General features: G+C 31.8%; 1 protein-coding gene across 7 annotated transcripts in view; it reads right to left on the reverse strand.

Annotated features, from left to right (window-relative positions):
- Positions 1 to 394: 394 nt before the first annotated feature.
- Positions 395 to 25307, reverse strand: part of LOC148609402 (uncharacterized) — a 48215-nt gene continuing 23302 nt past the window's right edge. For all 7 annotated transcript variants that reach the window (XM_088542021.1, XM_088542018.1, XM_088542022.1 and 4 more), the window contains 15 exons: positions 16406 to 16547; positions 15689 to 15806; positions 14327 to 14443; positions 13628 to 13782; positions 12847 to 13118; positions 11089 to 11173; positions 9512 to 9671; positions 8107 to 8257; positions 7422 to 7554; positions 6876 to 6969; positions 5820 to 5917; positions 5373 to 5560; positions 4334 to 4371; positions 3303 to 3422; positions 395 to 2940 (listed from right to left, as the gene is read on the reverse strand). In XM_088542021.1, the coding sequence (XP_088398147.1) occupies positions 2761 to 2940; positions 3303 to 3422; positions 4334 to 4371; positions 5373 to 5560; positions 5820 to 5917; positions 6876 to 6969; positions 7422 to 7554; positions 8107 to 8257; positions 9512 to 9671; positions 11089 to 11173; positions 12847 to 13118; positions 13628 to 13782; positions 14327 to 14443; positions 15689 to 15806; positions 16406 to 16547 (2051 nt within the window). In that variant the 3' untranslated portion in view covers positions 395 to 2760. The remainder of the gene's footprint in view (positions 2941 to 3302; positions 3423 to 4333; positions 4372 to 5372; positions 5561 to 5819; positions 5918 to 6875; positions 6970 to 7421; positions 7555 to 8106; positions 8258 to 9511; positions 9672 to 11088; positions 11174 to 12846; positions 13119 to 13627; positions 13783 to 14326; positions 14444 to 15688; positions 15807 to 16405; positions 16548 to 25307) is intronic.

A 25307-nucleotide genomic window follows, 5' to 3' on the forward strand; every position in this document is an offset into this window, starting at 1 on the left:
TTCATGTGTATTTTGTGTGTGTCAAAATATGTATCTGTATATCTGTGTGTTTGCATGAAATTGTGTATTTGTTATGTGGGTAGGTATAAAAGCTCTACAAAGCTTATATTTTTTTGCAATGTGTACCCAACCATAATAACAAATCTTTGTATTGGTTCAGAAACAGAAGGAAAGTTCCTGACATGAACCACTGACATAAGGCATTCTGATCTTGAAGGATAAAAACCCAAAAACTACAGAACTAACGGTAGAATGAAATCTACAGGAAGTTGATGACAGAGGGACTAACAATGGTGCTACTCTCTCTTTGGATCACATTCACCTTAAGTAATCATAAACCACTCAATAAGCTGATTTACATGAGTGCAACACAACCAAAATGGCATCACACAAGTTATGTCAGGTTTAGAAGTTTATTTCATGTTTATTTCTACAAAATGACATCAAAAGCATGATGAGTGTATATAAAATGTCATAGTATATATATTAACAATGTTTATGTTCATGTAAAGGTAGTTAATCAACCTGGAAGATGTGAGAGTAAGTTACTATTAACACCTTAGATAAATTGTTCTAAACGAAAACTTAAAACAACTTAAACCATGATTACTGAAAGCTGAGTTTAACCCAGGTTAGCAATTGCAGCAGGTAAAGTCTGTACAATTTAATGTATTCCCAGTGACACTAAATCAGAACTGACAGTGTCACACATTTTGGTTCAAAGCTGTAGTACATCATTAATTCAAAATTAATCTAGAAACTAGTATGTTATGTCTGTTTGCTGAAAACAAAACCCTGTGCATGAAAAAAAAAGGGGGATTTGAAAACTGATTAATTGCACAACTAAATCTTAATGCAATGAAGCTTATACAAACTGATGGAATTCGTGTGCAAAACATATAAGATGAATTGCTTTGTGTACAACCATAGATTTGAGAAAACCATCATCAAAGTTAAATATGATAAATAAATAACTAACTTTGCTTTACATAATGAATAAACAAATTTAACAATTACAAAAAATAACATCTGGATTTAATACAATATAAACCAAGAAAGTACAATTTTTACTAATAGTGTCATCTTTACAAATACTTTTTATCATGATTGTGGTACACACCTGAAAATATATCTCAGTTTTATTTGACGGTTAAAATATACTGAAGAAAATAGAAACTGGACATTTCATTGCTTATATTATGCAGAATTTAAAGACATGATTGAACAAATAAAATGTTACTTGATGCTGTAAAAAGGGAGTATGTAATGCCTACAATCCTCAGAATTCTGACTTGAATGAGATGAAGCAATGTAAATGTCTCAATTAGTCATTCATTATTAAATATTAGTCTGTCAGTAATAAAATATATTAATCATGTAAACATTCACAACCTTTAAAGAAAATGGACATCAATTACAAAAAAATATTTCTGAAAAAGAAATGTATTTGATTAAAGTACCAATGTTCAGGATTTTGTAGTAAATTGTTCCAAGTAAATGGAGCTCTAAACATTCTGAATAAATGTTTAAACTGATTATCAATATTACGAGGAAAAAGAACAAATATCAAGCAGCATCATACAGTTACTTATGAATGACAAAGAAAGGTACCTACACGATGACAAAGAAAAGTACCTACACGATGTTTATTTGTGACAACTTGTATAGATCATATTAGGACCCTGTTTTGATTAAAATCTGAATGAGCCAAATGCACCACTGTTAATACTGTCTGTCATGTGATTACGATTAATCCAAATAAAAGTAATTATATCCGCTAATTCTAATAGAAGAAATCTGTAGTATTTAGTTCAATTTATAACGTGATTTTTTTACCAACAGAAAATTTACATTTACACTATGATCTAATCCTAATCAATTTGTTAATTCTGATACTTCTATTTTAGTTTTACATACACCACTTAAAAAACATATAATCCTTAAAGTTTATGGATACACCATGCATGAACAATGAAAGATGGCTTCCTATACTAGTTAGAAAAAAATTAACAAACTCTTTTAACATTTCAATACCATCATGTAATATGCATTTGCAAAGCTAGAGGATATCAAAGCATCCAACCATATACTAGCTAACTAAATATTACCATTCAATAGAAATATAATGTAATATCATTCATGCTACTACCTGGGTTTTTCCTACCTATTGGCTAATAGAACTTGTTAAAAAAAATTATATACTAAGGCTTAACACTTATATGTTTTTTTTTTAATTTTGAAATAGGTAGGAAATACCCCAATAATGCATCAATTTAGAGTGAAAACATGGGATGTATCTAAAAATAGATATAAAGTATTAATGCCTAATGATTAAAATATGAGATGCAGTTATACTACATCAAATAACAACCATGTCCAGTAAAAGTTACTAAAAATCTGTTCATTAAAACTACGATCTCTTAAAAATCGTCTCTGAGACAAAATATATATAGATTAAAAACGACCACAACTGTAGAGATATATTATGTATAAAATTATCACAAACCAAGGGTTCTTTACAAAAAAGAAACATAATGGAGAATATATAATCATATAAATTAAAAAAATATGATGTTCAGATAAAATTTATATTACACAACTTCATGATCGATGTAATTAATCGAAACACAATGTCAATATTTGATATGAATTTTCTTTGTTCCTGACCCCTGATATATACATGCAGATTCTCCATACATCTCATTAGATTTTTAGTGTTTAGAAATGCAGTTAGAGTGATCTCCCTTACAAAGTTTAGCACTATACCCATGAATCTGCTCCTCCTTGAGGAGCACCACCAGGTTCTAACATAATATTGTCAGGACTGACCATATCGTCCTCTGGACGTTTGTGTCCCTTTTTCACCTGTGCATAGAGAGGTTCATGACCTGGCTGAGGTTCATGTCTGTCTTGGAGATGAGGAGGATAATCTTGGGGACTCTACAATGCAAAATAGTTGTATATGAACCCATAAAACAATGATACATGTCATTAACTGCTCTATTTCTTTAAAATTTCCACAATATAATTCAGTTATAGTGAAAATACAAGCACCACTTATTCAAAACAACAGAGAAACAGAATGGATTCTTGTGAATGTCTCTGTCATTTTCATTTACCTGTATTACTACATAGAAATTTCACATGGAATATTTTATATCATTAGATGATTGAAAAGTGGATTGAAAGCAATTTTTCAGTTAAGCCAGAGTCATTACTTAAAACTTCAAACTGGAGGTTGAAGGTTAGGAAAGAGTGGTACCCCACCAATTGGATACTTATTTTCTTTCTTTAAAACTTACTGGAGGTTGAAGGTTAGGAAAGAGTGGTACCCCACCAATTGGAGGTTTATTTCTCATGTTGTGCTGCTCTTCTATTGGAGCATAACTTGGGTTCATATCTGTCATTGGGATCTCATCCATCTGTCAATAAAGAGAATCAAGGAATAGAAAGTTACACAGAGCAATGAGAATACAGGGATACAAATGACAACGTGGATAAAGTATCCCAGTTTAAAATATCAATGCCTATGTGTGGAGAAATCTTCAATAAGCAATAGACTTAAAGAATGAATTTATATAAGACTTGTATACACACACTATTTTATACAGCCTATAAAATGCAAGAGTTGGCGGGAACCATTACAAACAAAACATAAGGTGAATAAAAGAACTGCTTTTCAATGTCCCCGGAGTAAAAAGATACATTTCAACTAACAAACTGCCTTCTTTATCAGTGACCACTAAAGCAGGTTTATAATAAATCTTGTAAAACCAAATTCCAAGTAATTTTTTTATGTCCCAAGGCATCAACTTCAAAATCAATCAGCCATAACCAGAGTTGAACATAATCTGTAACTTCTCATAGTAAGACTACATACAAAAGATAAAATCAATTGGTAAAAAGAATTCCGAAAAAAAGTGCTGAAAACTTTAAATTCACTTAAATTTTCAAGTCTAAGGTCCATAACTTCAGCAAAAATCATTCAACCATGACCAGCGTCAAAACTTAATCTGTAACTCTTTATAATAAGGCTGCATACCAAAAACAAACTTATTTGGTAGGAGCATTACAAAAAAAAGTTTGGAGAATCCCAACGGACAGATGCCCAGCATTTCCATGTCCCTCATGACCCGTCACGGGGGACATAAAAAAAAATTAGAAAGGTAAATTCAAGATTTCAAAAATCAGAAAAAACTCATTTCTGTGTACATCCTTATTAAAAATAATTTTAGAATGTTTGCATAAGATCCTCTTTAAAATCTAAGCATGTTTCAGACAATCTTGTCAACCTATATACAAGGTTTGTTTCATGAGTATATTTAATACCTACCCCTCTCTGTCTACTACCTCCATGTTGATGATATCGTTCTGAAACATAAATAATAAAGATTGATTGATTGATTGTTGTGGTTTAACGCCTGAACAGCAATATTTCAGCTATATTCAGGCGATGAACATGAAATGATGATGAAAAGAAAAAATGGATGGGACACAAGAATAAAAGGGTTGACTAATTTTGTTTGCAACAAAACAAAAGGGAGTTATGGGTAGGGTCGGGCAATTCAGCCTCCTGGGGTGGAGCGCAATTAAAGGTTCCTCCTATCGAATACCACAGCAGGGTTCTTTAACGTGCAAGGAACGTGGCATCTTTCTCAACACGGTGCACCACTATGGTTTGCGATCAGGTTTTCCGTGTATTTGCCCCATAATGGGTGTCATTTCTTGCAACATTAGAATCAAAATAGATCATGAAAACTTTATAGTATCATTGTTTTACCATGGGCTGGCTATTTATTATGATATTTAAAACCTGGCTATCACAAGGAGTAAAATAGTACAACATAAATGGCCAGCCGTGGTAAAACGATAAAATGGAGTTTTCGTGACATTGCCTAAAATGTAAAAAGCTCATTTTTCTCCCATACAAAAAAATTAGTTCATAAAAATAGTAAGTGATCTAGAACAAATTAATGCCTGTTTAATCAATATATTCTTTAAGAAGAGTAAAAAATCAAATGACATTCTGAAGTGATAAAGATGATCCTAAATATTCCTTCTGGATGTAAATAACAGTATGTGTTAAACATTTAATCATTAAATATGATAAGAATTTGTTTTATTCTTTAGTTGCTACTATGTCTTTCAATGACATCATTCATTATCTGCTCTTTCCCCTCACAGTATTTAAAAGACTTTACTTTACATATGTGATACTAGCTTTTCAAAAATGCCTGAATAAGAGTTTGCAGTGTAGTGGGCCCTACTTAGTCTTGAAAGCAAAATGATTTCTTCTTGTGTTTTTCATTCTAAATTTCCTCCTTGTCTCATAGTTATAACCCCACATCTATAGTTAACTATATGCTACCTACCTGGTTCCATATTCATGGCAGGATTACTATGACCGTGGACTATACCACCATCCATGCGTCCGTTCATGGCAGGCTTATATGAAGGCAATCTACCAGCTGATATTGTGTTGTCATCGTAACCTTGACTACCTTGGTGCCGACCTAATGTGTTGTATGGTGTCATACTACCAGTCGTTCTATCTGGTTCCCTGTAATAGAACATTCATAAATAAATCCTAAGCCTAATAAAGGAGGCACTAAATATTCAACAAACAAAAAAATAATTCTAAAATCTCTGCAGGACCACACACACACACACACACACACACACACAGGCAAATAGTAAATATTTCTTGAATCCTGTAATCACAACTTTCAATTAAACATAAAATTTCATCTACTACCAAGACTTTTCAACAATTCATAAATAATTTAAAGAACAGCATATATAATGACATCTCTACCAACCTTCCAGGAGCACATGGTGCTTTTACATCACTCTCAACAATACCGTGGCTGGAATAAAATGGGGTTAAGTTCTTAAACTCCCACATGGCATCCAGCATCTACAACACACATCATAAGAGTCAGAATGGATATCATTACAGGACAATAATTAACAATGTATACTCTTTTATCACAGATCCCTCTGTATCAAATATTATAAGAACTAGAACATGGAACAATGCACATTTACATTATTTTTTGAGGTTTGAAACAAGAGTCAACTTTCGAAATTTATTCAGTTTTCCCAAGGACAGGAAAAATAAGGACAAACTCCAAAATTTTACATTATTTTCAGCCATTTTCAAATAATGGTATCAAGTTGATTGAAGATGAAATTTGGATCAAAAAGTATCACGATTCATTGAAAAGTTGTTTTTTGAAATGCATCCCTACAAATTGCCATTGCAATATTTTTTTTAAGAAATAATTTTTGAGAATTTTCTTTTCAATACAGTGATACAATGGGAACATTTTTCAAGCACAAAAATTTACCACACATTTTAGCATGCAATTACTGATTGTTAAAGATGTCGCATCAGAAAAATAAGTTTAATGCAATGATAGATTAAATGTACTAACTTCAGACAAAATAAAACAGAACTTTCCAGAGGCCAGTTTTTCATTAGTCAAGAAAAAAAATTAACTACCATGATTCAGTGGGATCCCAGTATATCCAATAAAATTGAATTCTTTCAAACGTAAGATCTGACTTACGGTATTACTATTAAAGAATACTTACCTGTAGTTACCAATTTTTGTGGTTTTTATGGTACAAATAGATGTAAACTTTCCTTTTTGTTGGTTAGCAAATCTATGGCTTGCCAATCCCATGAAATCCATATAAACTGGTATCCAATGAACAATAATACTCTCACTGTATGTAATTTTTAAAAGCAGAACTTTGTTTGTAGGCAATCAGTTGTTAATTTAAGGTAAATCACTTTATTCACACTTCACTCTAATTCATCTTCAATAAAAATAATCTATTTCTAATTAAAACAGGGATATTAAACAAACCTTTTTGGCATTTTCTTTGGTTTTTCTTGAAAACTTTCCATTGACAAACTTGACATATTTGATCTTTGATAGCCCACCGGCATCAACTAAAGACCTATAAATAACATAATTATAGTATTATCATTTGTTTCCTTTGTCAAAAAATAGGGCCAATGTCATATTTTTAAAGATAAAATAACAAAAAAATATGTCATTTGTGATTTTAAATACTGCATTCATCCTAAACAATTAATATCATGATGAATATGTACACTGAATTTCGTGATGACATAGCTCCACAGATTAATATGTACAACATGCCCACAATTTTTGTTAAGTTATGGTTTTTACACCATTAATATTCTTGACATTATATTTGGTTTGAATTCAAGGCATAACTGATAAATTTCTAAAAGATTTAAGGGACTAAATTTGAACTTCAAAGATGTCATTCATATTTTTCCTAAATATTTTTTTGAAAATTTTTTTTTATCAGAAATAATCTGAAATTTAGTTTTCAATTAACATTATTTTACAAGTTGTTTTTAAAATGATTAAATAAAGTACTTTGCAAATTCTTCCTTTCCCATGATGACTTCCAGCAGTGTAACTAAGATGGCTGAAACAGTTTGGTCTGAGGCTTGGTCAGGGCTCCTCTCCTGTGGTAACTTACTCACCAACTGATTCATAGCATAAGTACCTGAAATAACATCAAATCTAAGGTAAACTTAATCTTATAACTATAAATATATAAACAAAGTCAGTGCCACATTTTATATAAAACACAAATTGAGACTTGTCACAAAACTTTCAACTCAAATTTTGACCAATCGGATCACTTGAAATTGAAGATTTGAAGAAATTCTTCACTTGAGATATTTTTATAAAACCCAGGCAAAGTCAAATAATCATTGGTACCTTCCAATTTATTTCAGTTTTACTTCTTCATAAACATGCTCAAGTAAAAATTTAAAAAAATAAACGATCATAAAGGTAAAATAAATCTATCCACAGTATTACTAACTGAATATTCTACTAGAAGTATCAAAAATACTCTAAAACCTTAGTGTTCTCCCAGTAATTTTTATATAGCACAGTGCTTACTGGCATAGCACAGCTCTAATGTCCTTCCTCATAAATTATTGCATAGTGCCCATAGTGCATTCTAACTAAAATTAATTACTGATAGCGCTGTGCTAAGAAATGATAGTGCTGCAAAGCACAGTGCTATAATGGCCTGAGGAGAACCTACCTATTAATGTTTTATTTTTCTCATCAATGGCCAAGTTCCTTAAAGCTAGGGCCACATGACAAACTATACTATCACGATCCTGGGTCAGTAAATCTACAAAATATGGTAATGCCTTTTCTTTCCGCACCCAAGACCGCACATCTTCTGCATACTGAAAAAGATATCAAATTTATTATACAATCTGCACTTCAGTTTTTTATTTATTCATAATACTTATGTAGTTACATCTTATTTATTATATAGATAGCAGTCATTTCTTGAATGTTCTCTGTGTGAAAAATTGTGATAAATCACACAGTGAAATAAATTCTGTTATTTCAATCTCTGACTCTCTCCCGCAAAAACATCATAACACAAATATCAACCTGCCCATCACAAAAAACAATTATTGTTGAAAACAGCAATAGTTAATGAAGAAAATGTATATAATAGGCACATGCAGGATAATCAATAGATTTTTGTCAAAAACCAAAATATCATAACTTATGTCAAGAATACATGGAGATTTAACTCCTGTGCAGAGCAAGTTCACTTGTTAAATCTAGGCGTTCTTCATGATCATATTTTGGTATTCACACTTTTATGGTTGTTTTATGGTTGTCATCATGAACTCATGGATCGTTATGGTGTATCCATATGCACAATGAAAACGGATTTGTTCAACATGTCGAAGTTTTCCTTTCCTCTTTCGTCTACCCCAGACTTGACTTTTTTTTTTTAGAAACTCTGCGGGAGTTTCTAAAAAAGCAGAAACGCTTACCCAACCAGTGCACCTGGTCCATGTTCCCAGTTCTTAGTGGAGTCTGAGTTCCTCATTTTCTTTTTTACTTCATATGTATTGTTTTAGTTACTTTATGTTCTTTGTTATGTTTGTCAGTTTTCCATGCCTGGTCTTTGTCACTGGAATACATTCTTTTGATTTTTGGTAGAATCTTGGTTACCTTGATTACTCTTTTAATTAATTATCCTATTAGTCCTGTTTTGCATATTTTAAAATACCTTCCATAATTATCAATATCAATTTTTATGGTTTGTTTACATTTTCATAGTTGATGGAATTTAGTCAAAGAAAAGGATTCAAAATAGTGCACATACAAGGTCTGTAAATCTCCATTTATGACCCAGGACTTTCAAATTTCATAAGCACAAATCCTAGACCTTCAAAACATTACATCAAATCTCTAATGAGGACCTATGATTAAATATTTAAAATTTACAAAGGTCCTGAAATTTTAATCCTTGGAAGTAAATTTGTATCCCAGTAAAGCATAAGTTTTCATTGGAAATTAAACAGTGTTGAAAGGACTTGGCATTTGTGTTCTGATAAGCCAGAAAACAAATAATTGGTGCAACAGTAGTTCTTCCTTATTCTTTGAGTTTATCACACCTTTATTAGTATACTTACACTCCAGAAACAAGCAGTAAGATTCTGTATAGCGCCAGCAGCAGCCTCTACTGTGACTGGGTTGGACCCATTGTCTAATATACTAAGGTATACTTTGATTACAGGAAGACCCCATAACCCCTGATATTCTCCACAGCTAGGTGGTAAAGGGGGAATACCACTGAAATCCAGAATATTACATATTTCAGTCAGAATCTCAATATCCTTCGGCATTTTTAATTTAAAAAATATCACCATACACCACTGAGTAATTTCAGGAAGAGTTGTGCTTTTTGGGTTTAAACATTTATAACTCTAAAATTAGATTGACTCTCCTTTCAGACATTGAACATTAATTATTTTCCTCCATGCATATGAACATATGATGTATTATCTTCCTGTAAACTTTAATATAATCAAAGGCTAAGTTTAAGTTGTGAATACAGTATACATGGACAGATGTAATGTTCACAGTTGTAAACATTTGTTAAATTTTTCGTTTAATTTCATAAATGACCAAAATGGTTTCTGTACATTTTCGGGTCATATAGGCCTTAGAATTTTAGTGAAGATCAAAGTCTGCATCTAAATAGACTTTTACTTGATAAAAAGAAAAGCCATACAGAAAGTCTAATTCACTGTTAAACAATGTCAATACTGCGCAGGAAGTAATTTATGCCTTTAAGATGAAATACAATTAACAACATGTATTCTAAAGTATTTATGTGTCTTGATTCATGATGTTCAAATACCTATCATTTCTTGACTAAGAGCCCAATTAAGTAAAACAGTCTTTCTTAAACAAGATAAAAAAAAATAGGGTAGGTATTTAGGGAAATTATTTTATTTAAAAAAATGTCTTACATTGAGTAAATAATGTTGACTTGAACAGTGCTTGGGCCCAAATTGCCATAAAATGTTTAGGGTGGCACAAAAAAAAAGGATAAGTAGAAGAGCAGGAAAGAAGACACATTTTTTTTGCCTTATGTGATTGAAGGCAGATTGGGATTAACTATGACAATGTTTAGGATTAGTAAGGGATCCAAAACATCCTAAAATGTACACTGTAAGATATGATGAAGAGGGATCTAATGGAAGACCCAGGCAGTAGGTAGTATATTTTTTTTACATTTGTATCCGTAAGAGATCACTACCTCATGTTTTCTAAAAAGTGAATGTCAATGTGTAATATACTACAATGGTAAGAATGAATACAATTACACAGAATGACTAATAACTTTAAAGGGAAATAACTCTTGATCAGGACATAATTTAGTTTACCCCTAATCAAGAGAACTTATAACACATAAATGAGTCATTCATACACTTTTTCTCTGACATCATAGTGCATTAAACAATACATTGGAACCAAAAAAAATGGTGTAATTAAATTTACTTTGTGCAACCTATATCATACAATCTGTCTGGTTTCTATATGGACAGTCTCTTGAATGTTATATTTTATTAACGAACATTTTATGCACCATGTACACAGATAATGGGCCAGAATTAATGCCTTAACTGAATTATTGATTCCTGTCTATTGAGAGCCTGGTGATGTATATTTGTTTGTCTGTTCTGCTAACCAGTAAACTCACTTTTGATTAACATCAGGTTTCTGTTGCTTGGTTTTGTTATTTGTCTGTTTCTTTTTATTTCCTCCACCAAAACATCCTGGTGACTCTAGAAAATATTTATATAGGTATTCATTACTTTATCCATCAATACATGATTTCAAACAAGTCAATCTGTTCTGAAAGACCCAGATTCACCTCTAAATAGCCTCTTGATATCAGAGAAATAATGTAATATTACTTTGTGATGTCACTAACTAATCTTTCAATTGAAGGCGAGTTAAATACCAAATAAATGGCATCCATAGGTGTAAATATGTCTTTTCAAAACAATGAAAAATATGCATCTCATTTTTTTTGTGTGTGGAAAATAATGTCAGCATAAGTGATACATGTATACAGATATAATCCAATACCATAATGGTGAGAATTTATCATCAGTTTCATAATAACCAAATTTATAAATTTACATCAGCTGACATGATTTACAGTGAGAAAATCTCAATCTTGACTATGGTAGATAATATGCTCCTTGTAGAATGTCAATTTATCTTTTTTAGGTAAGTGTTATGAACTAATCACACCCATTATTCATTATCTGAGGAAATGTGAAGAAACTTAATTGCCATGGTTATATCATATATTAAAGTATCAAAAACTTTATTTACATTATGTCAAATCAAACACAACCAGAATTTGTTCAAATGCCAACTAAAACATACACTAGTTCAACTTGAAAAAAGAAGTCTGCAGTGTTAGAAATTAGTTTAGTAGTAGACCTATAGACATTGTCTAGGAAAAAATATGCAGATCTACACTAAATTCCAATAATTTTATATACAATCAACAGAAAATTTAATTAAAATTTTCTGAAGGTCACTGAATTTGTGAGCAAATGCCAAGCCAAGTAATAAAACAAGAAATGGTTGTTTCAGATAAAGCACATCTACACAAAGCTTGTGTCAAAATATCTTATGACCAAGACAAATACGACAAGCAAACAGACAGGGTGAAACAAAATAGCCCCTCACTCAGAGCAGGGGTATGATATCTTCTACATGTCTATGTTAAATGTTAAGTATATTCCCTTATGAAATCTTGTACATGTCAAGTAACAATAAGCTCTTGAGATATAACATGAACATTAAAAACATTTACAAGACTATTAATAATTCTACCTCTTCAATTTTGTGGTTGGAAATATTTTAATGGCATGTACGGTACATTTTGTCACATCCAGACAATTAATTCAGCCTACATGCTAAACTGATCTGGTGTGTAATTGAGTAGAGAATTTACATACAAATTATCATTTAACAATGCCTATAGCAAATGTAATATAAATATGCTTGTCAGAATTAAATAACTACATGTACTGTTGTATCCTAAAGGAATATGTTCTTCTAATACACAGACCTTAAACATTGTTAAACATATAACATGTATTTTAAAACAAGCTTTGACAAAAACCTGACTCAATTTGTGGAAGATACTTCCCCTTCATATATAAAGCATCTATTCTTAATTGGTCTTGTTAGAAAAGGGTGGCCTAAATGTTGATATTAAAAAACCAACAGATTTCAACTTTTGGACTAAATGTATGGGAAATCTCTCCTAAGTTCATTTGTTGAACAATTCATCTTGTACTTTTTGTCCACTATACTAAGTGTCTGGTTTTGCCAATCTTGTAGCATTCCTCATACATATTGATAAACATACTTCAAAATTTAGTACTATACATATATCTACAGGGTTCTTTACTTGTACAAATCATTTACCAACCTTTTTTGTTCTCAGGTTTTTTCATTCTTTTCAATGTTTGTGTTCTTTTCTTATAAAAATCCTTTTCTGCCACTTCCTGAATTCGATAAGATAAGTTCCGTAATGCACAAGTACAGTTTTCTACTGGTTTATTTTCTTTGTCATGGTATCTAAGTGACACATCCAATGTATATATCAAACAGTTTACTAATTTAGAACATTCACGTAATTTAGTCCTCACAGTATATCCTCTATCAGTCCTATCATCATTCTTCCCTGCTGAACTTAAATTTCTGAAACATATTGTAGATGTATAAGAACCATTCATCGGCATATAAGATTAACTATTTCTTTTGCCATATTTGGAGGAGGGGCATAAAAAGTATCTAATTCATTTCTTTAATGCTGTTTTTTTTTTTAAATCTTGAAGTAAAATATCATATGTGCAAAACATTGGAAGATTTTGCTCATTATGAATTTGTTTTTATAACTCATTTCATTTGTTATGTAGAAATTGTTGCACAAATCTATTATTGTAATTCTTTGATTCTGAGCAAATATGCAATACTTAAATTTGTGGTTCGGGGAAAAAAAAAACAAATTAAATTATGAGCCTGGTAATTAGTGGTTCTTGCAATAAAAAAATTATGTTAATTCCAAAGATATTGTATTTCTTTACTATCATGACAAATAACTTGCAATCTCCCTCTGTAACTTGGGGGATGTAAGACTTAAATTAGGTCGATCTTCAGTTCTTGGGCAGGTAAATTTTGTTTCAAAAACCATTTTCAGTAATTTATACCTGATGATACCAGTTGCATTTCTATAGACAGTTGTTGTAAATGATACATTTTGACTTTCTGCCATAGTTCCCCGTTTTTCCCATCCTGAGTATGGAACGATGATTTTATTAACTATATCTGTTAATCCTTCCTGTATTATTTTCTCTTTCAGATCCTTCAACAAACAATTACATACATAAATAATGTTTAATCATGGAATTAACTGGTTCAACATAAAGCAATAACATTGCTTTGGTACAAAGAAATATTGGATCAGAATCAGAAAGCCATATAAGGTGAAAATGTGACCCAAGGCTGACACTTACCAACAATTAAGGTCAACAGTGATAGACCAATAACCTATTATGTCAACAATTAAGATTGTCCCTAGACTGGTGCCTTGTGTTTTTGTCCTGTTCAATGTAGATTTTTCCAGGTCCCATACCCAACTAACATGACCAGCATATACAGGCATGTCATATCATATCTTACTAAATTTGATACAAAACCACCAGGACCTGGTTGTTCCAAAGGTTTACCCTGTTGGATTAAATTTATTAAATGGATAAGTCTAGTACAATCTACACAAATTATCCAGTGGATAAATATGTAACTAGGAGATAAAGTTTTTAAAAAATGGGCCCAGAATGTCAGTACTTGTCTTTAAAACATTCACGACACTTTATCCATCAAGTCCTTCTACTACACAGCTAACTTACCTCACAGGAAGACAGATTCCATAGAATGCCAGTAACTAATTCTTTGACGTCATTTTCTTGAGCTTTTCTCAGCAGTCTTATAAGAGCTGTAATACCACCAGCATGTTCTATTGCTTTCTGAAAACAGGTATTGACAATGGTAATTCATAATGTGTGTAACTGCTGACTTCAATCATGTTAAGATAGCTTAAGTCAACTATTACATTGATGTTTAAGATCTGTTTTAACATCAAAGTAAGGAATTAGTAACATCTTGAATTAGTAATGTTGTTGGTTTCAACACAGAAATAAAATGCTTTGCAGGGTGTGGCTTGATTAGAACATGAATAGTTTAGGGCAAGAATAGACACACCATTCAGACTTGATACAGCTTTGAATTTTGATTGTGAATATACATTTGCCACAGGATAAAAAATTGACCTGAATTGAAATGGCTTCTTTTTGCCCCTAATTCCAAACTGGTTCAAGTCACAACCTCCAAAATTGATCCAAACTTTTGCCACTTTGTTGTAACGTTTCAAAGGGAAACATTGCCTTTTACTCAAGTTATTATCCAGACATCAGGAAATGCATTTTTCTAGCCCTTTTTAGTCCTGTTAATGCTACATGTTAACACCTGTATTTTGACTGTATTTCATGATAATGATCTACTAAAACCTTACTTTGTGTGATTTTACCAAATTACTACATGTATAGAGAGAATAACAGTTCATGAAGTGTAATTTGCAGTCAAAATTTATAGAAACTACAGAGAACCCATAGCAACTCTGCTTTTCTAGCCCCTTAGCCCTACTTGAACATACCTTCAGTCATAACCCAAAGAATAAATCCCAGTCTTCTTATTGGTGGTATGGAACTTTGTGACACAATTTCAAAAAAATCAATTTACTTTTACATGTATGAGTAGTCTTGTAATTGTTCTGACATCATGAAAATACTTTCTGGACCTTTTTTGATCTATCAATTCATTACAATGGTTCAAGTCTTCCACAAAAAATCCATCCCAAGGTGACTTTCATGGTATTGAATTTTGTGAACCATATTACAGACTTCCAAAATCTTTTACGGAAGTAGTACATTTAAATTCAATGACATGCTTGCTTTTGGCCCATAATTGTAAAACTGTTCGGCCCACAACCCCCAAACTCAAGGCCAACCTTTAACTTGTGGTTTGGAATACTGCAGTAAAATTTTATAAAGACCAACCATCCAGTTATTGCACACCAAAAAAATAATGTGTACAAATGATTACACAGACAATGACAGGGTCATGCCATTATACCAAAGACCAAAGAAAAATATAGATTATGTTTAAATTTCATGTTTTAAGCCCTAAATTCAATTTGTTTCAGGGCAACTTACTTTGTTTTCTGTCCTTCCACCACAGGACATATTTTTGAGAGCACCAAGAGCATTTTTCAGGACTTCAGGATAATCATATCTCAGCAGTTCCACAAGTGGAGGGATTCCATTCATGGCTCTGTAAGGGAAGACATTTCTGAAGGACATTGTATAATGAAAACAGTAAATACTTTAACATTGTACGAGGTAATAGTTTGTGTTATCACTGTAGTTCTGCCATTAAATCATGCATGATGTAATTAATTAGTCTACTGATACCAGCCAAGTAACAACTCTCACACAGGTGTAAATTCTTACATTATTCATAAAATATATAGTAGACAAAATATTTTTCCAAAATCACTCTTTTAAATTTTATTTTTGTGTTAAAGTCTTTAACTCTATAGTTTTCAAGCCCTGCCAACATAACTAAGGTAAAGATTACATTGAAATATACGCTACTAAATGAAGTGTGAAAAACTGTAAACTGTTATGTCTGGTATATATATACCAAGCAGGACATATGTGACCTGTTAATACAGTACAAGGCATATGTATCCTGTTAATACAGTACAGGACATATGTGACTATTAATTCAGTACAGGACATATCCTGTTAATACAGTACCGAACATATATGACCTGTTAATACAGTACAGGACATATGTGTCCTGTTAACACAGTACTCAATACGTGATTTTATCATTGGTGTATACATACTTCTGAATGAACACTTTACCTAGTTTTAGCCTTGTTGTCTTCATTCTGGAAACATATATGTTGTAGATAAGCTGCAGCATTAGCCTTGATATTGTCTTCAGGATGACTGAGGGAGTCAATGACGGTTTGTAGGTCAGGGGCATCATTCTCATTATACCGACCTGGAAAAAAAAGTTAAATCAACAATCCAGTCTTTGAAATTAGTGGTTAATCTGACAGACTTTGTCTATCAAAATTCATGCACATCTTCACTAAATTCCAGTAATTAGAAAAACATTCAACAGAAAATTTCTCAAAAATTTTCTGTAGATCTATAATATAATAAATCTAGTTCTGAACACTGAACACTGTCTGAAATTATAACCCATCAACTTCATCAACAATAGAAAAAGACCTGTTAAATCTTTATCAATGGAGGAAAAAGGACTTCCACCTTTTAATTTCCAATGATAAGCCATTAAGTGCAGCAGTTTTTCAATTGTGTTGGTCTTCAGTCAACAGGTCTAGAATTTTAAAATTTTTTTGCCTACCAAGGGAAAGTTAACTTTCTCACAATAGAAATTAACCGTGGGATAATTTTCACTCTACACAGATAACAGGAAATGGGAATTCTTGAGCTAACATAGCACTTTAGTTTTTTTACTACATACATGTACCATGTAACATGCCTTCTTGATCCATGCATGAGGCGAATATTCAAATGTATTTAGAATATAAACTGTAAATACTTAACAAAGGTAAAGGAAGATATTTTCATGCTTTTATGCAAGTAAGAATTTCTAATGACTAATATTTTATTAATCTGATTTAAAATGACACTTTTGAATAAATATGATAAATTGACCTTTGTCTACATACTAACATATTTGTTTCTGCATTTATAAATCTAATGTCCAAGCTTATCTACTATACACTTTACTCTACAACAATCTTTCTGGATGTTTGATCATGTAATTCCTGATTTTTCCGTAACTAGAGAGAATTTCAGTTATACCCCTTGTTGACCCTTGACACATTAAATGTCCTTATGATGGCCTCTCCCACACCTGGTGTCTATCCAGGTAATCTGAGCATACCTGTGTAATGTCAACATTCGTAATTTTTCATAAACAAACAACATACCAAAAGTGTACCCTGAGGTTGTTTCCATGTAGATTTTCAATTCACTGTTGAAGATATGATGGTCAAGTGTCATTAAACAAGAGGAGGGGCTGATAGGAAGAGATCTAACTACTATGAAAGTATTTTGAATTTTCAAGGTTTTCGGTGATCTCATTTCTCATTCGTTTGTTAGAAGGAGTTGTCAAATCCACAAATCCAAGACTCTTCGAACTAGGGTAACATTTGTTTCTTCAACCATGAAGATTGGTACCCACAAATTAAAGTACTTTAACAGTACTTCATGACTTAGTACCAATTAACACTCTTCATATCCTTGACATCTACTCTTCATGATACCCTTGATATTTACAGATAACTATTTAAGACTACAAAACTACATACATTAGGAAACCTCCTTCAGGAGCCACAGTAAGTGACACTTGGAACATTTAGACTACTATACTATGGGACTATTCATTAATCAAACAAATCTGTTCAAAGTTTACTCCAATAGTAAGACATGAATTCTGAATGAACACCATAACAGCTTATTTCATCTATAACATGGGTGATAACTGCCATTTAAACAATGTGTACCAGACAAAAGCTACTTATCTAAGTACATATTAATGTACAATGACTGTAAGCCATCCCTGACTTAAGCTAATATCTTACTGGGTATAATGGATGGATCCTTAAAGCTACGTAATTAGTCAAAGCTGTTTTGGCACCACAGTCCTGTGGCCTGTTCCAATAATACCAACATTTCACAAATCAGATATGCAAATTTGTTTAGTATGAATTTCAAGACACCAGTAGTTAAAGTACTGCTCTTTCAATCATTTGTGAACTGTAATTCAAGGACGATAAATACACAAAAGTTCTGAATCAAAACCATGAATTATGATTTTTTGTTTTCAATACAGCACACCATAGTAATTCAAGCCAAACGATTTAATTAAGCATCTAATCTCAAGTTATTCAGGAGGGAAATTTAATAATTGTAACTAATAGGTTCACACTACAATAATTTGAGCTGTCTGATGTGAAGCAGATTTTAATAGATCTCTATAAAAAAAATTTTGACAAATGACCAGACTAAACATACCAATCCAAGGTACAGGGGTATAAACTTGAGTTGATTCGTTTCTAGGCCATTTAATTTCCACCAGCAATAAACTCCCATACAAATCAACCTTAAAATCATTCCCCTTTTACTTTAGAGTACCTATTTACACCTTGTATTCCAATTACCTCCTAACAGAATACAAAGGTATGATTTCCCTATAGAAATAGCCTACAGTAAATCAACCATATATAATGGTGATAATAACTATAATGATCAGAAACAGCTTTCATACATACCCAAATTCTCCCTAGTAAACTATGTAATATTCTACACATTCCACAACTTTCTTCAGACTAGTAGTTTAAATTGGCAACAATAAAATCAGTGTGAAATTTACTGTATGAGCCAATTTACGTATACATGGTATAGGTAATCTATTCTTCACTAACTAATGAAAGAGAAATATATCAAAAGACTTTTTCATCAACAGTCTGAAGTATGTTCCCTTTGTTTGTTGTGAGGGGCTAATGGCTTACAAGCATGACGTGTTAATGTGATCGAAAACTTAGTAGTACTAAATGGCCTTATACACAATTTTATTCTTAATTACTGACATTCATATTTTAGACAAACCTAAAAAAAAATCATTCTGTGAGTTTAAATGTATATATGTAAGAGAAGTTAAAACTAGAAGCTGATATTTATAGAAACCTTCATATCACCTTCCATCTAAATTAGAGAGACAAACATTTAAGGACTGTTAACCAATGAAGATTTTCTCATGTTTAACTCTTATACAAAACCTATTTTGATGATCTTGCTATATGTTGTGATGTACATATATTTCCCATGGGATTATATCATTTGAGTAAAAGGGTATCAGATTAACATTACCATATGAATGTATCCTTGGCTCAAGTATTCTTTAAATAAATTTAAAATTCAACACTTTTCTCATCATTTATAGTAAAAGGGTTAACAATCTGAAAGTGCAATATTTTATATATAGTTCTGGTCTCCACCGGAAAGCAGGTCTAGTGAAAAAGTAAGCATGATAGATAAAAATGACACTGTTATTTTTAAGACTTGAACTGGTAAAACCTTCAGACATCTAGAGTCCCTATCACCTAGTGCTTGAAACAGAAATTCAATACACTCACACTTTATCAATACTTCCAAACAAAAGGGCCTGTCAATGCCTGGCTGTGTTTTACACTGACTTAATACCAAATCTAAGTTATTGATAAAACTGTACTGTTTCACATCTGACACCTACCAACCCATACAACTAGACCAGTATAGTCTTTTGGTTAATAGAAATCAACCCTGATCCCTAAAACAATAGCCAGCTATGACAAGTATGTAGTGTTGAAAACTTGATACTATGTCTGATTGAAATGTGAATGATTGGATAATTATGCAGTGTGTCTCTTATTACAATGAATTATGCAATGTCACTGAGACACCAACTTTCTTGACTGGTAGAACAGAAATGGCATACAAGTGAAATAAGATCAGGAGTTATTTATATCGTATATTAACTTTTATTACCATATCTAAACAGGAAATGCAAGAATTTCATATATAGTGAGTCTCTACAGCTAATAACTAGATACAGCAGCAATATTGTAGTAGACAATTCCATTCCTTTATTTTGATTTGACAAAAAGTTCAAATACTGAGAGTTCAGTCCTGTTTTTACTTCAAACTAATTATAGATATTATTTTTTACCTTTTGGAATTGAGCTTGAAAAAGGTTTTAATTGAAAATATTTAATGTCTAAAATCTTAATACCAACAGTTTTCATTAAGTCATTTTAACATATAGATTTGATGTATAATCAATAAAAAAAGTTAAAGACCACTTAAAAAAAATATTTGAAAATGAATACCATCTAGATTTATTCAAATTCATAACAGAAAGTATTAAATTTGAGACATAAACATAACAGAACTAAAATCTGATACTTTCTGCTATAAATTTAAATAACCATAGATTGCATATGTTTTGAAAAAAATGGCTTTTAAAAGTAATCGTAAGTAAACTTTTTTGGTTTCAGAGTCTATGTACAAACAGTAGTAAAACTTAAAAGGAAATGACACCTTAAGACACAGGAATAAAAAAAAAAAAACATCCAGAATAATTCTTTCAATCCAATTTGCTGAGAATTTGTTTCTGATTGGAATTTAGATTAGCACATCAATACTATAGAGTCAGTTCACAAGTTCACATCTTAACTGCCGCGCAACTCTGAATCACCAAGTCTCTATATGGACCAATTAATAAAACCAATTCTATGATACAAATAAGAAAATTCCAAAGCTTAACGAATAAGACAAATTATGTCTGACCTCAGATAAACCACATATAATTAATATAAGACAGAATTAGATCATCTTCCTAAATAATACATTTAACATTATTCTATTTTATGATTCACAGAATAATTGGAAAACCAACGTTAGTGGTGTTTTGATGTATAATTAGATCATGTCCTTTATGTTACTATTCTTACTCAGATGTGCTGTTTAGGGGTGGTTCCTATGTACATCAAGTCAATATCCAGATGGTAATTTGGTATTTGTATTCAATGACATCAATTATTTATAGTCATAATTAGTTGGAAAAGAATAAATGCATAAAAAAATTATCAATTCCATTGATAAATGCAAAATACATTTACTACTTGAAGCTAAAGGAAATTGCAGAAAAAAATTTATTCAAAAATTTTTCTGACAATATTTCTGTGATATCTAATAAATACACACCTACATCAAAGGAAAATTTCAAAAGAACTGTCAAATAAAACCTATAGGAGAAAAGGAAACATCATGTCACACATAAAAACAGCTAATTGGCAAAGAATGTTGACAGATTTTTACCTACCATAGGTATAAGGCCGACCTATATCCTCCATTATATAAGACATTGGAGCTTTTAATCCACTAATTATCTATCTTTAACATTCCACAGACATACACAAAGACAATACAATATTTAAATTCCAACACTGTTTTGTAAAACCTGACAAATTATCTGCGAAAGAAGACACCATCCAAATGTACACTAGTCAAATATATCTGACCATGCACTCGTGTCGTATTGTCTGGCCTCAGGCCAAACGCTTTGTGTAATGTACCATGAATAATTTTCATTAATTTTTCGTTTATCACATCTTTTTCTTACTTGACATACTTTATCGTTAGGAAATAAAACTGGGAGAGATTTTAAAATCGTTTGTTTATTTACATGTGGAGAAATCCATTGTTAGCCACTTGATCCGTGATAACTATTTCATATCACTTTTAAACCCTGTGCTTAAGATTACCTAAATGGGTTTCACAAATTTCTCAATTTTATCTCTCTTTTACCACTATTGAATAATCATGATATCAATTTCTCTTTAACTCATAATCGACTAGGTTTAGGTCAAAGGCTAGGCATAAAGGAATACTGTCAGCAAAATATGAATATTCATTAATCAAATCTGAAATAAAGTGCAAAAGACAACAAATCTACATAATTATATGCAAACATAGAAATACAGGAAATCTATATCTTTAAAATTCATAAACTGACTAATTCAAGTCCTTAAAATTCAAACTAACATATTACTAGCAGATGGATGATCAGAGCTGACAGCCTGACATGCTATGTATCGTTGTTTAAAAACCACTTTGTAAGTGTGGGTATAAAAAGCCTTATTTTCCCTCCACTATTTAAATGACTGGTTTTCATTTAGTGACTTGTCTGAAATGCATGTGAATTGATAGATAATCTTAAACAAGGCTCAATATTAGAACTAAAATAATGGGACTAATTCCCCTGCAGCCTGTTGAACCCTCTATGTATGGGGACCAGTGTGGACACACAATTCAAATTGGACACCATTTCTAAAGGGGAGAGCCTAAACACTTTTGACAAACAATTTTGCTGCCATTCTAAAACACCCAACTCCAAACAGAAATCAGAACCATTTTTTTTCATAACACAATAACAGAATATAACTGCAAATTTTCTTTAAACATAAATTCCTGACAATATGCACACAACTATATGTTAATAAAAGACTTTATTGAGTTTCATTACAATCCTGCAAGTTGTTAATGAGGAGTTGCAGACAATGCATCAGGCCCAGATTTGCTGAAATATGCCTAAGTCCAACACTGTCATTTCTATAGGTTTTGCCCAAACATAAAATCCATACAATATGCACATTCAAATATAAGGGATGATTTTACGATGTCTACAAAAAAAAGCGGAAATTGGCAAAATTGGAGGTAAATACACAGTAAAAAAAAAGAATCATAATGGTAAAATCCAGATTTGAAATAGCAGTATTCCGCTAAAATAGAGGGAAAAAATCATCCCTGAAATATTGTAATTTAACATGCTACCAAGTTTCATAACAATCCTACATGTCACTAAGGAGGAGTTGCAGACAATGCATCAGACCAAGATTTGCCGGAAAAAAAAAGCTGAAGTCCAACAGCTGTTATTTCTACAATGTTTGCACATAAATTCTAGACAATATGCACATTCCTATATGGTAATTCAAAACACCACCAAGTTTCATATCAATCCTGCTAAAATGCACAAAATGCAATAATTACTATACTTCTATCAATTGTAACACCTTTTGAGTCAAGTGAAAGGAAACATGTAGAAGAAAATTTTCCAAAAGACTCCAACCAACTATTGTACATATACCACTTTACAAATCAGAGTATTAAAATAGTCCAACTTACCACTGATTACCAGTCTCATGGCAAATATATTCCTGATATGTCCAATAACCCAATGAAAATGAAAACAGACAGTGTGGTATCAAAACTCTAAACCAAACTTAGCCCTGATAAGACCATCTCATATTCTCTGATATCAGATATTTTATTCTCAGTATCATTTTATTGGGTTAACCATTAGCATAAAATATAAATAATATTTTTATCAGCTGTTACAGACAATAGGAGTTAGATGATCTGTATAATATAAATCTAAAGATAGGTCACCAGTTGGAATTTTAAATCTTTAAATGGCATTTATCTTACTATAGAATCAATACTATTGAGTTAAATATGGTTTGTGAAGTTTGTAGTGAATGTGAAACAAGAGATTCAATAACACATTTAATGGCTCTGATTCCCCAAAGCAGCACAGGATAAACCCTTTAACATACAATCCTGCTGCAGAAAATTTTTCATGCTTTGAATAATACTAAAATCGGCTTTTTCGTCAGTCATATTGTATGCTACAAGCAGCATTGACTAATGTTTATTTCTGTCTAATATACATTGTAGATGTGTTCTTGACAAATTACCACAGTCAACTTAACTCAAAATACTAAGCACAAGCTCAAAAAACGAAAAGAAAAAAAGAAAAAAACACTCTGCATCTAAGACCCTCAAGTTGGATAATTTCCCACTGCAGCAACCACACATTATTTATCTTCATTCATAAACATATAGTGCCTACCTACTCAGTTGTATCATTCATAAACATATAGTGCCTCCCTACTGAGTTGTATCATTCATATACATACAGTGCCTCCCCAGTGAGTTGTTATCAAAATCCCTCAGCAGTTTAAGGGACAGCAGTTTAAGGGACAGACAGAATGACATGGTTTCTTATTTGTGAAGGGTGTGACAAAGTCATAAAAATAAGATACATATATCTGCATAGGGAGGCCTAACAAGGGGCACAAAAGGTGAGGAATGATTTTTTTGTACAAAGACAGTCCAGTACAGTTTTCATAGCAACATTAATTTCTTGGCAAAATATGCCACATGCAAATTTATAGAAATGTCGACCTGTTTATTCCTCCTAGGATGAACATGGCAAGGTAAGCATTACATATGATACACAAATTGAACACCTTAAGATTGTGTTTCATCATGACATGGCAGACATACAGACACAATATGATTCTTCAGTCTCGAATATAAAAGCTCTTTAAATAGAACATCTTCAAAGAACAAAAGAAAACTGTATATCTAATAGTAAAGTAAAACCAGTACAATAATTCTTGTTACATGGCAAGTGATTTTGTTTCCTTTCTCTAAGTAGTTATTGGTCACGCTGACTCTATATTTTGCAGTGGTTTCATTCACCTACTGAAAAAATAATCCAATGAAAATAGGATAGATATGAAAGAACTTGAGGTTTGAAATCAACCTTCCCTCACAGTGTTCTTACTCATGGACAGCCTTTTCCGGAACCAAAAAAACTTTTAACTAGAAAAACAATGCTCACGAACTTGATAATTTGATAACATGTACCTTTTGAACTCCATATTGATTTGGACCAAAATCTAAAATAGGAGGTGCACAATGGAAGTAATATAAATAAAGAATATATGAAAGTTTTATTCAATTTGATCCTACGGTATAGGAGGAGTAACAGATAAGAGATGGGTCACCCCATGTCCCCACATTCACAAATGACAAAGTCCATGTTCTGCTATGTAAAATCCCCCCATTGATTCAAATCTAAATCTAAAATAGGAGTTGCATGATGGGAACATGTAATACAGATTCTGTGAAAGTTGTATTCAATTTCATTCAGTGGTTTTGGAGGATAAGAGATGGGTCCCCTGTGTGGCAGAAGGAAATACAAACAGACCGACAGCACCTCTATCACTATTTACCTCCCACTATTCAAGTGGGGGGGTTAAATAAATTAAAGATGTCCCTTTCAAGTTGCAAATGGCATTTTGATTCAATACAAAATTAAGCATCTTAGTAATATGAC

The sequence above is a fragment of the Perna viridis genome, chromosome 8 (assembly GCF_037379345.1).
Source record: "Perna viridis isolate PV_CMFRI_1.1 ecotype Kerala chromosome 8, ASM3737934v1, whole genome shotgun sequence".
Lineage (NCBI taxonomy): Eukaryota > Metazoa > Mollusca > Bivalvia > Mytilida > Mytilidae > Perna > Perna viridis.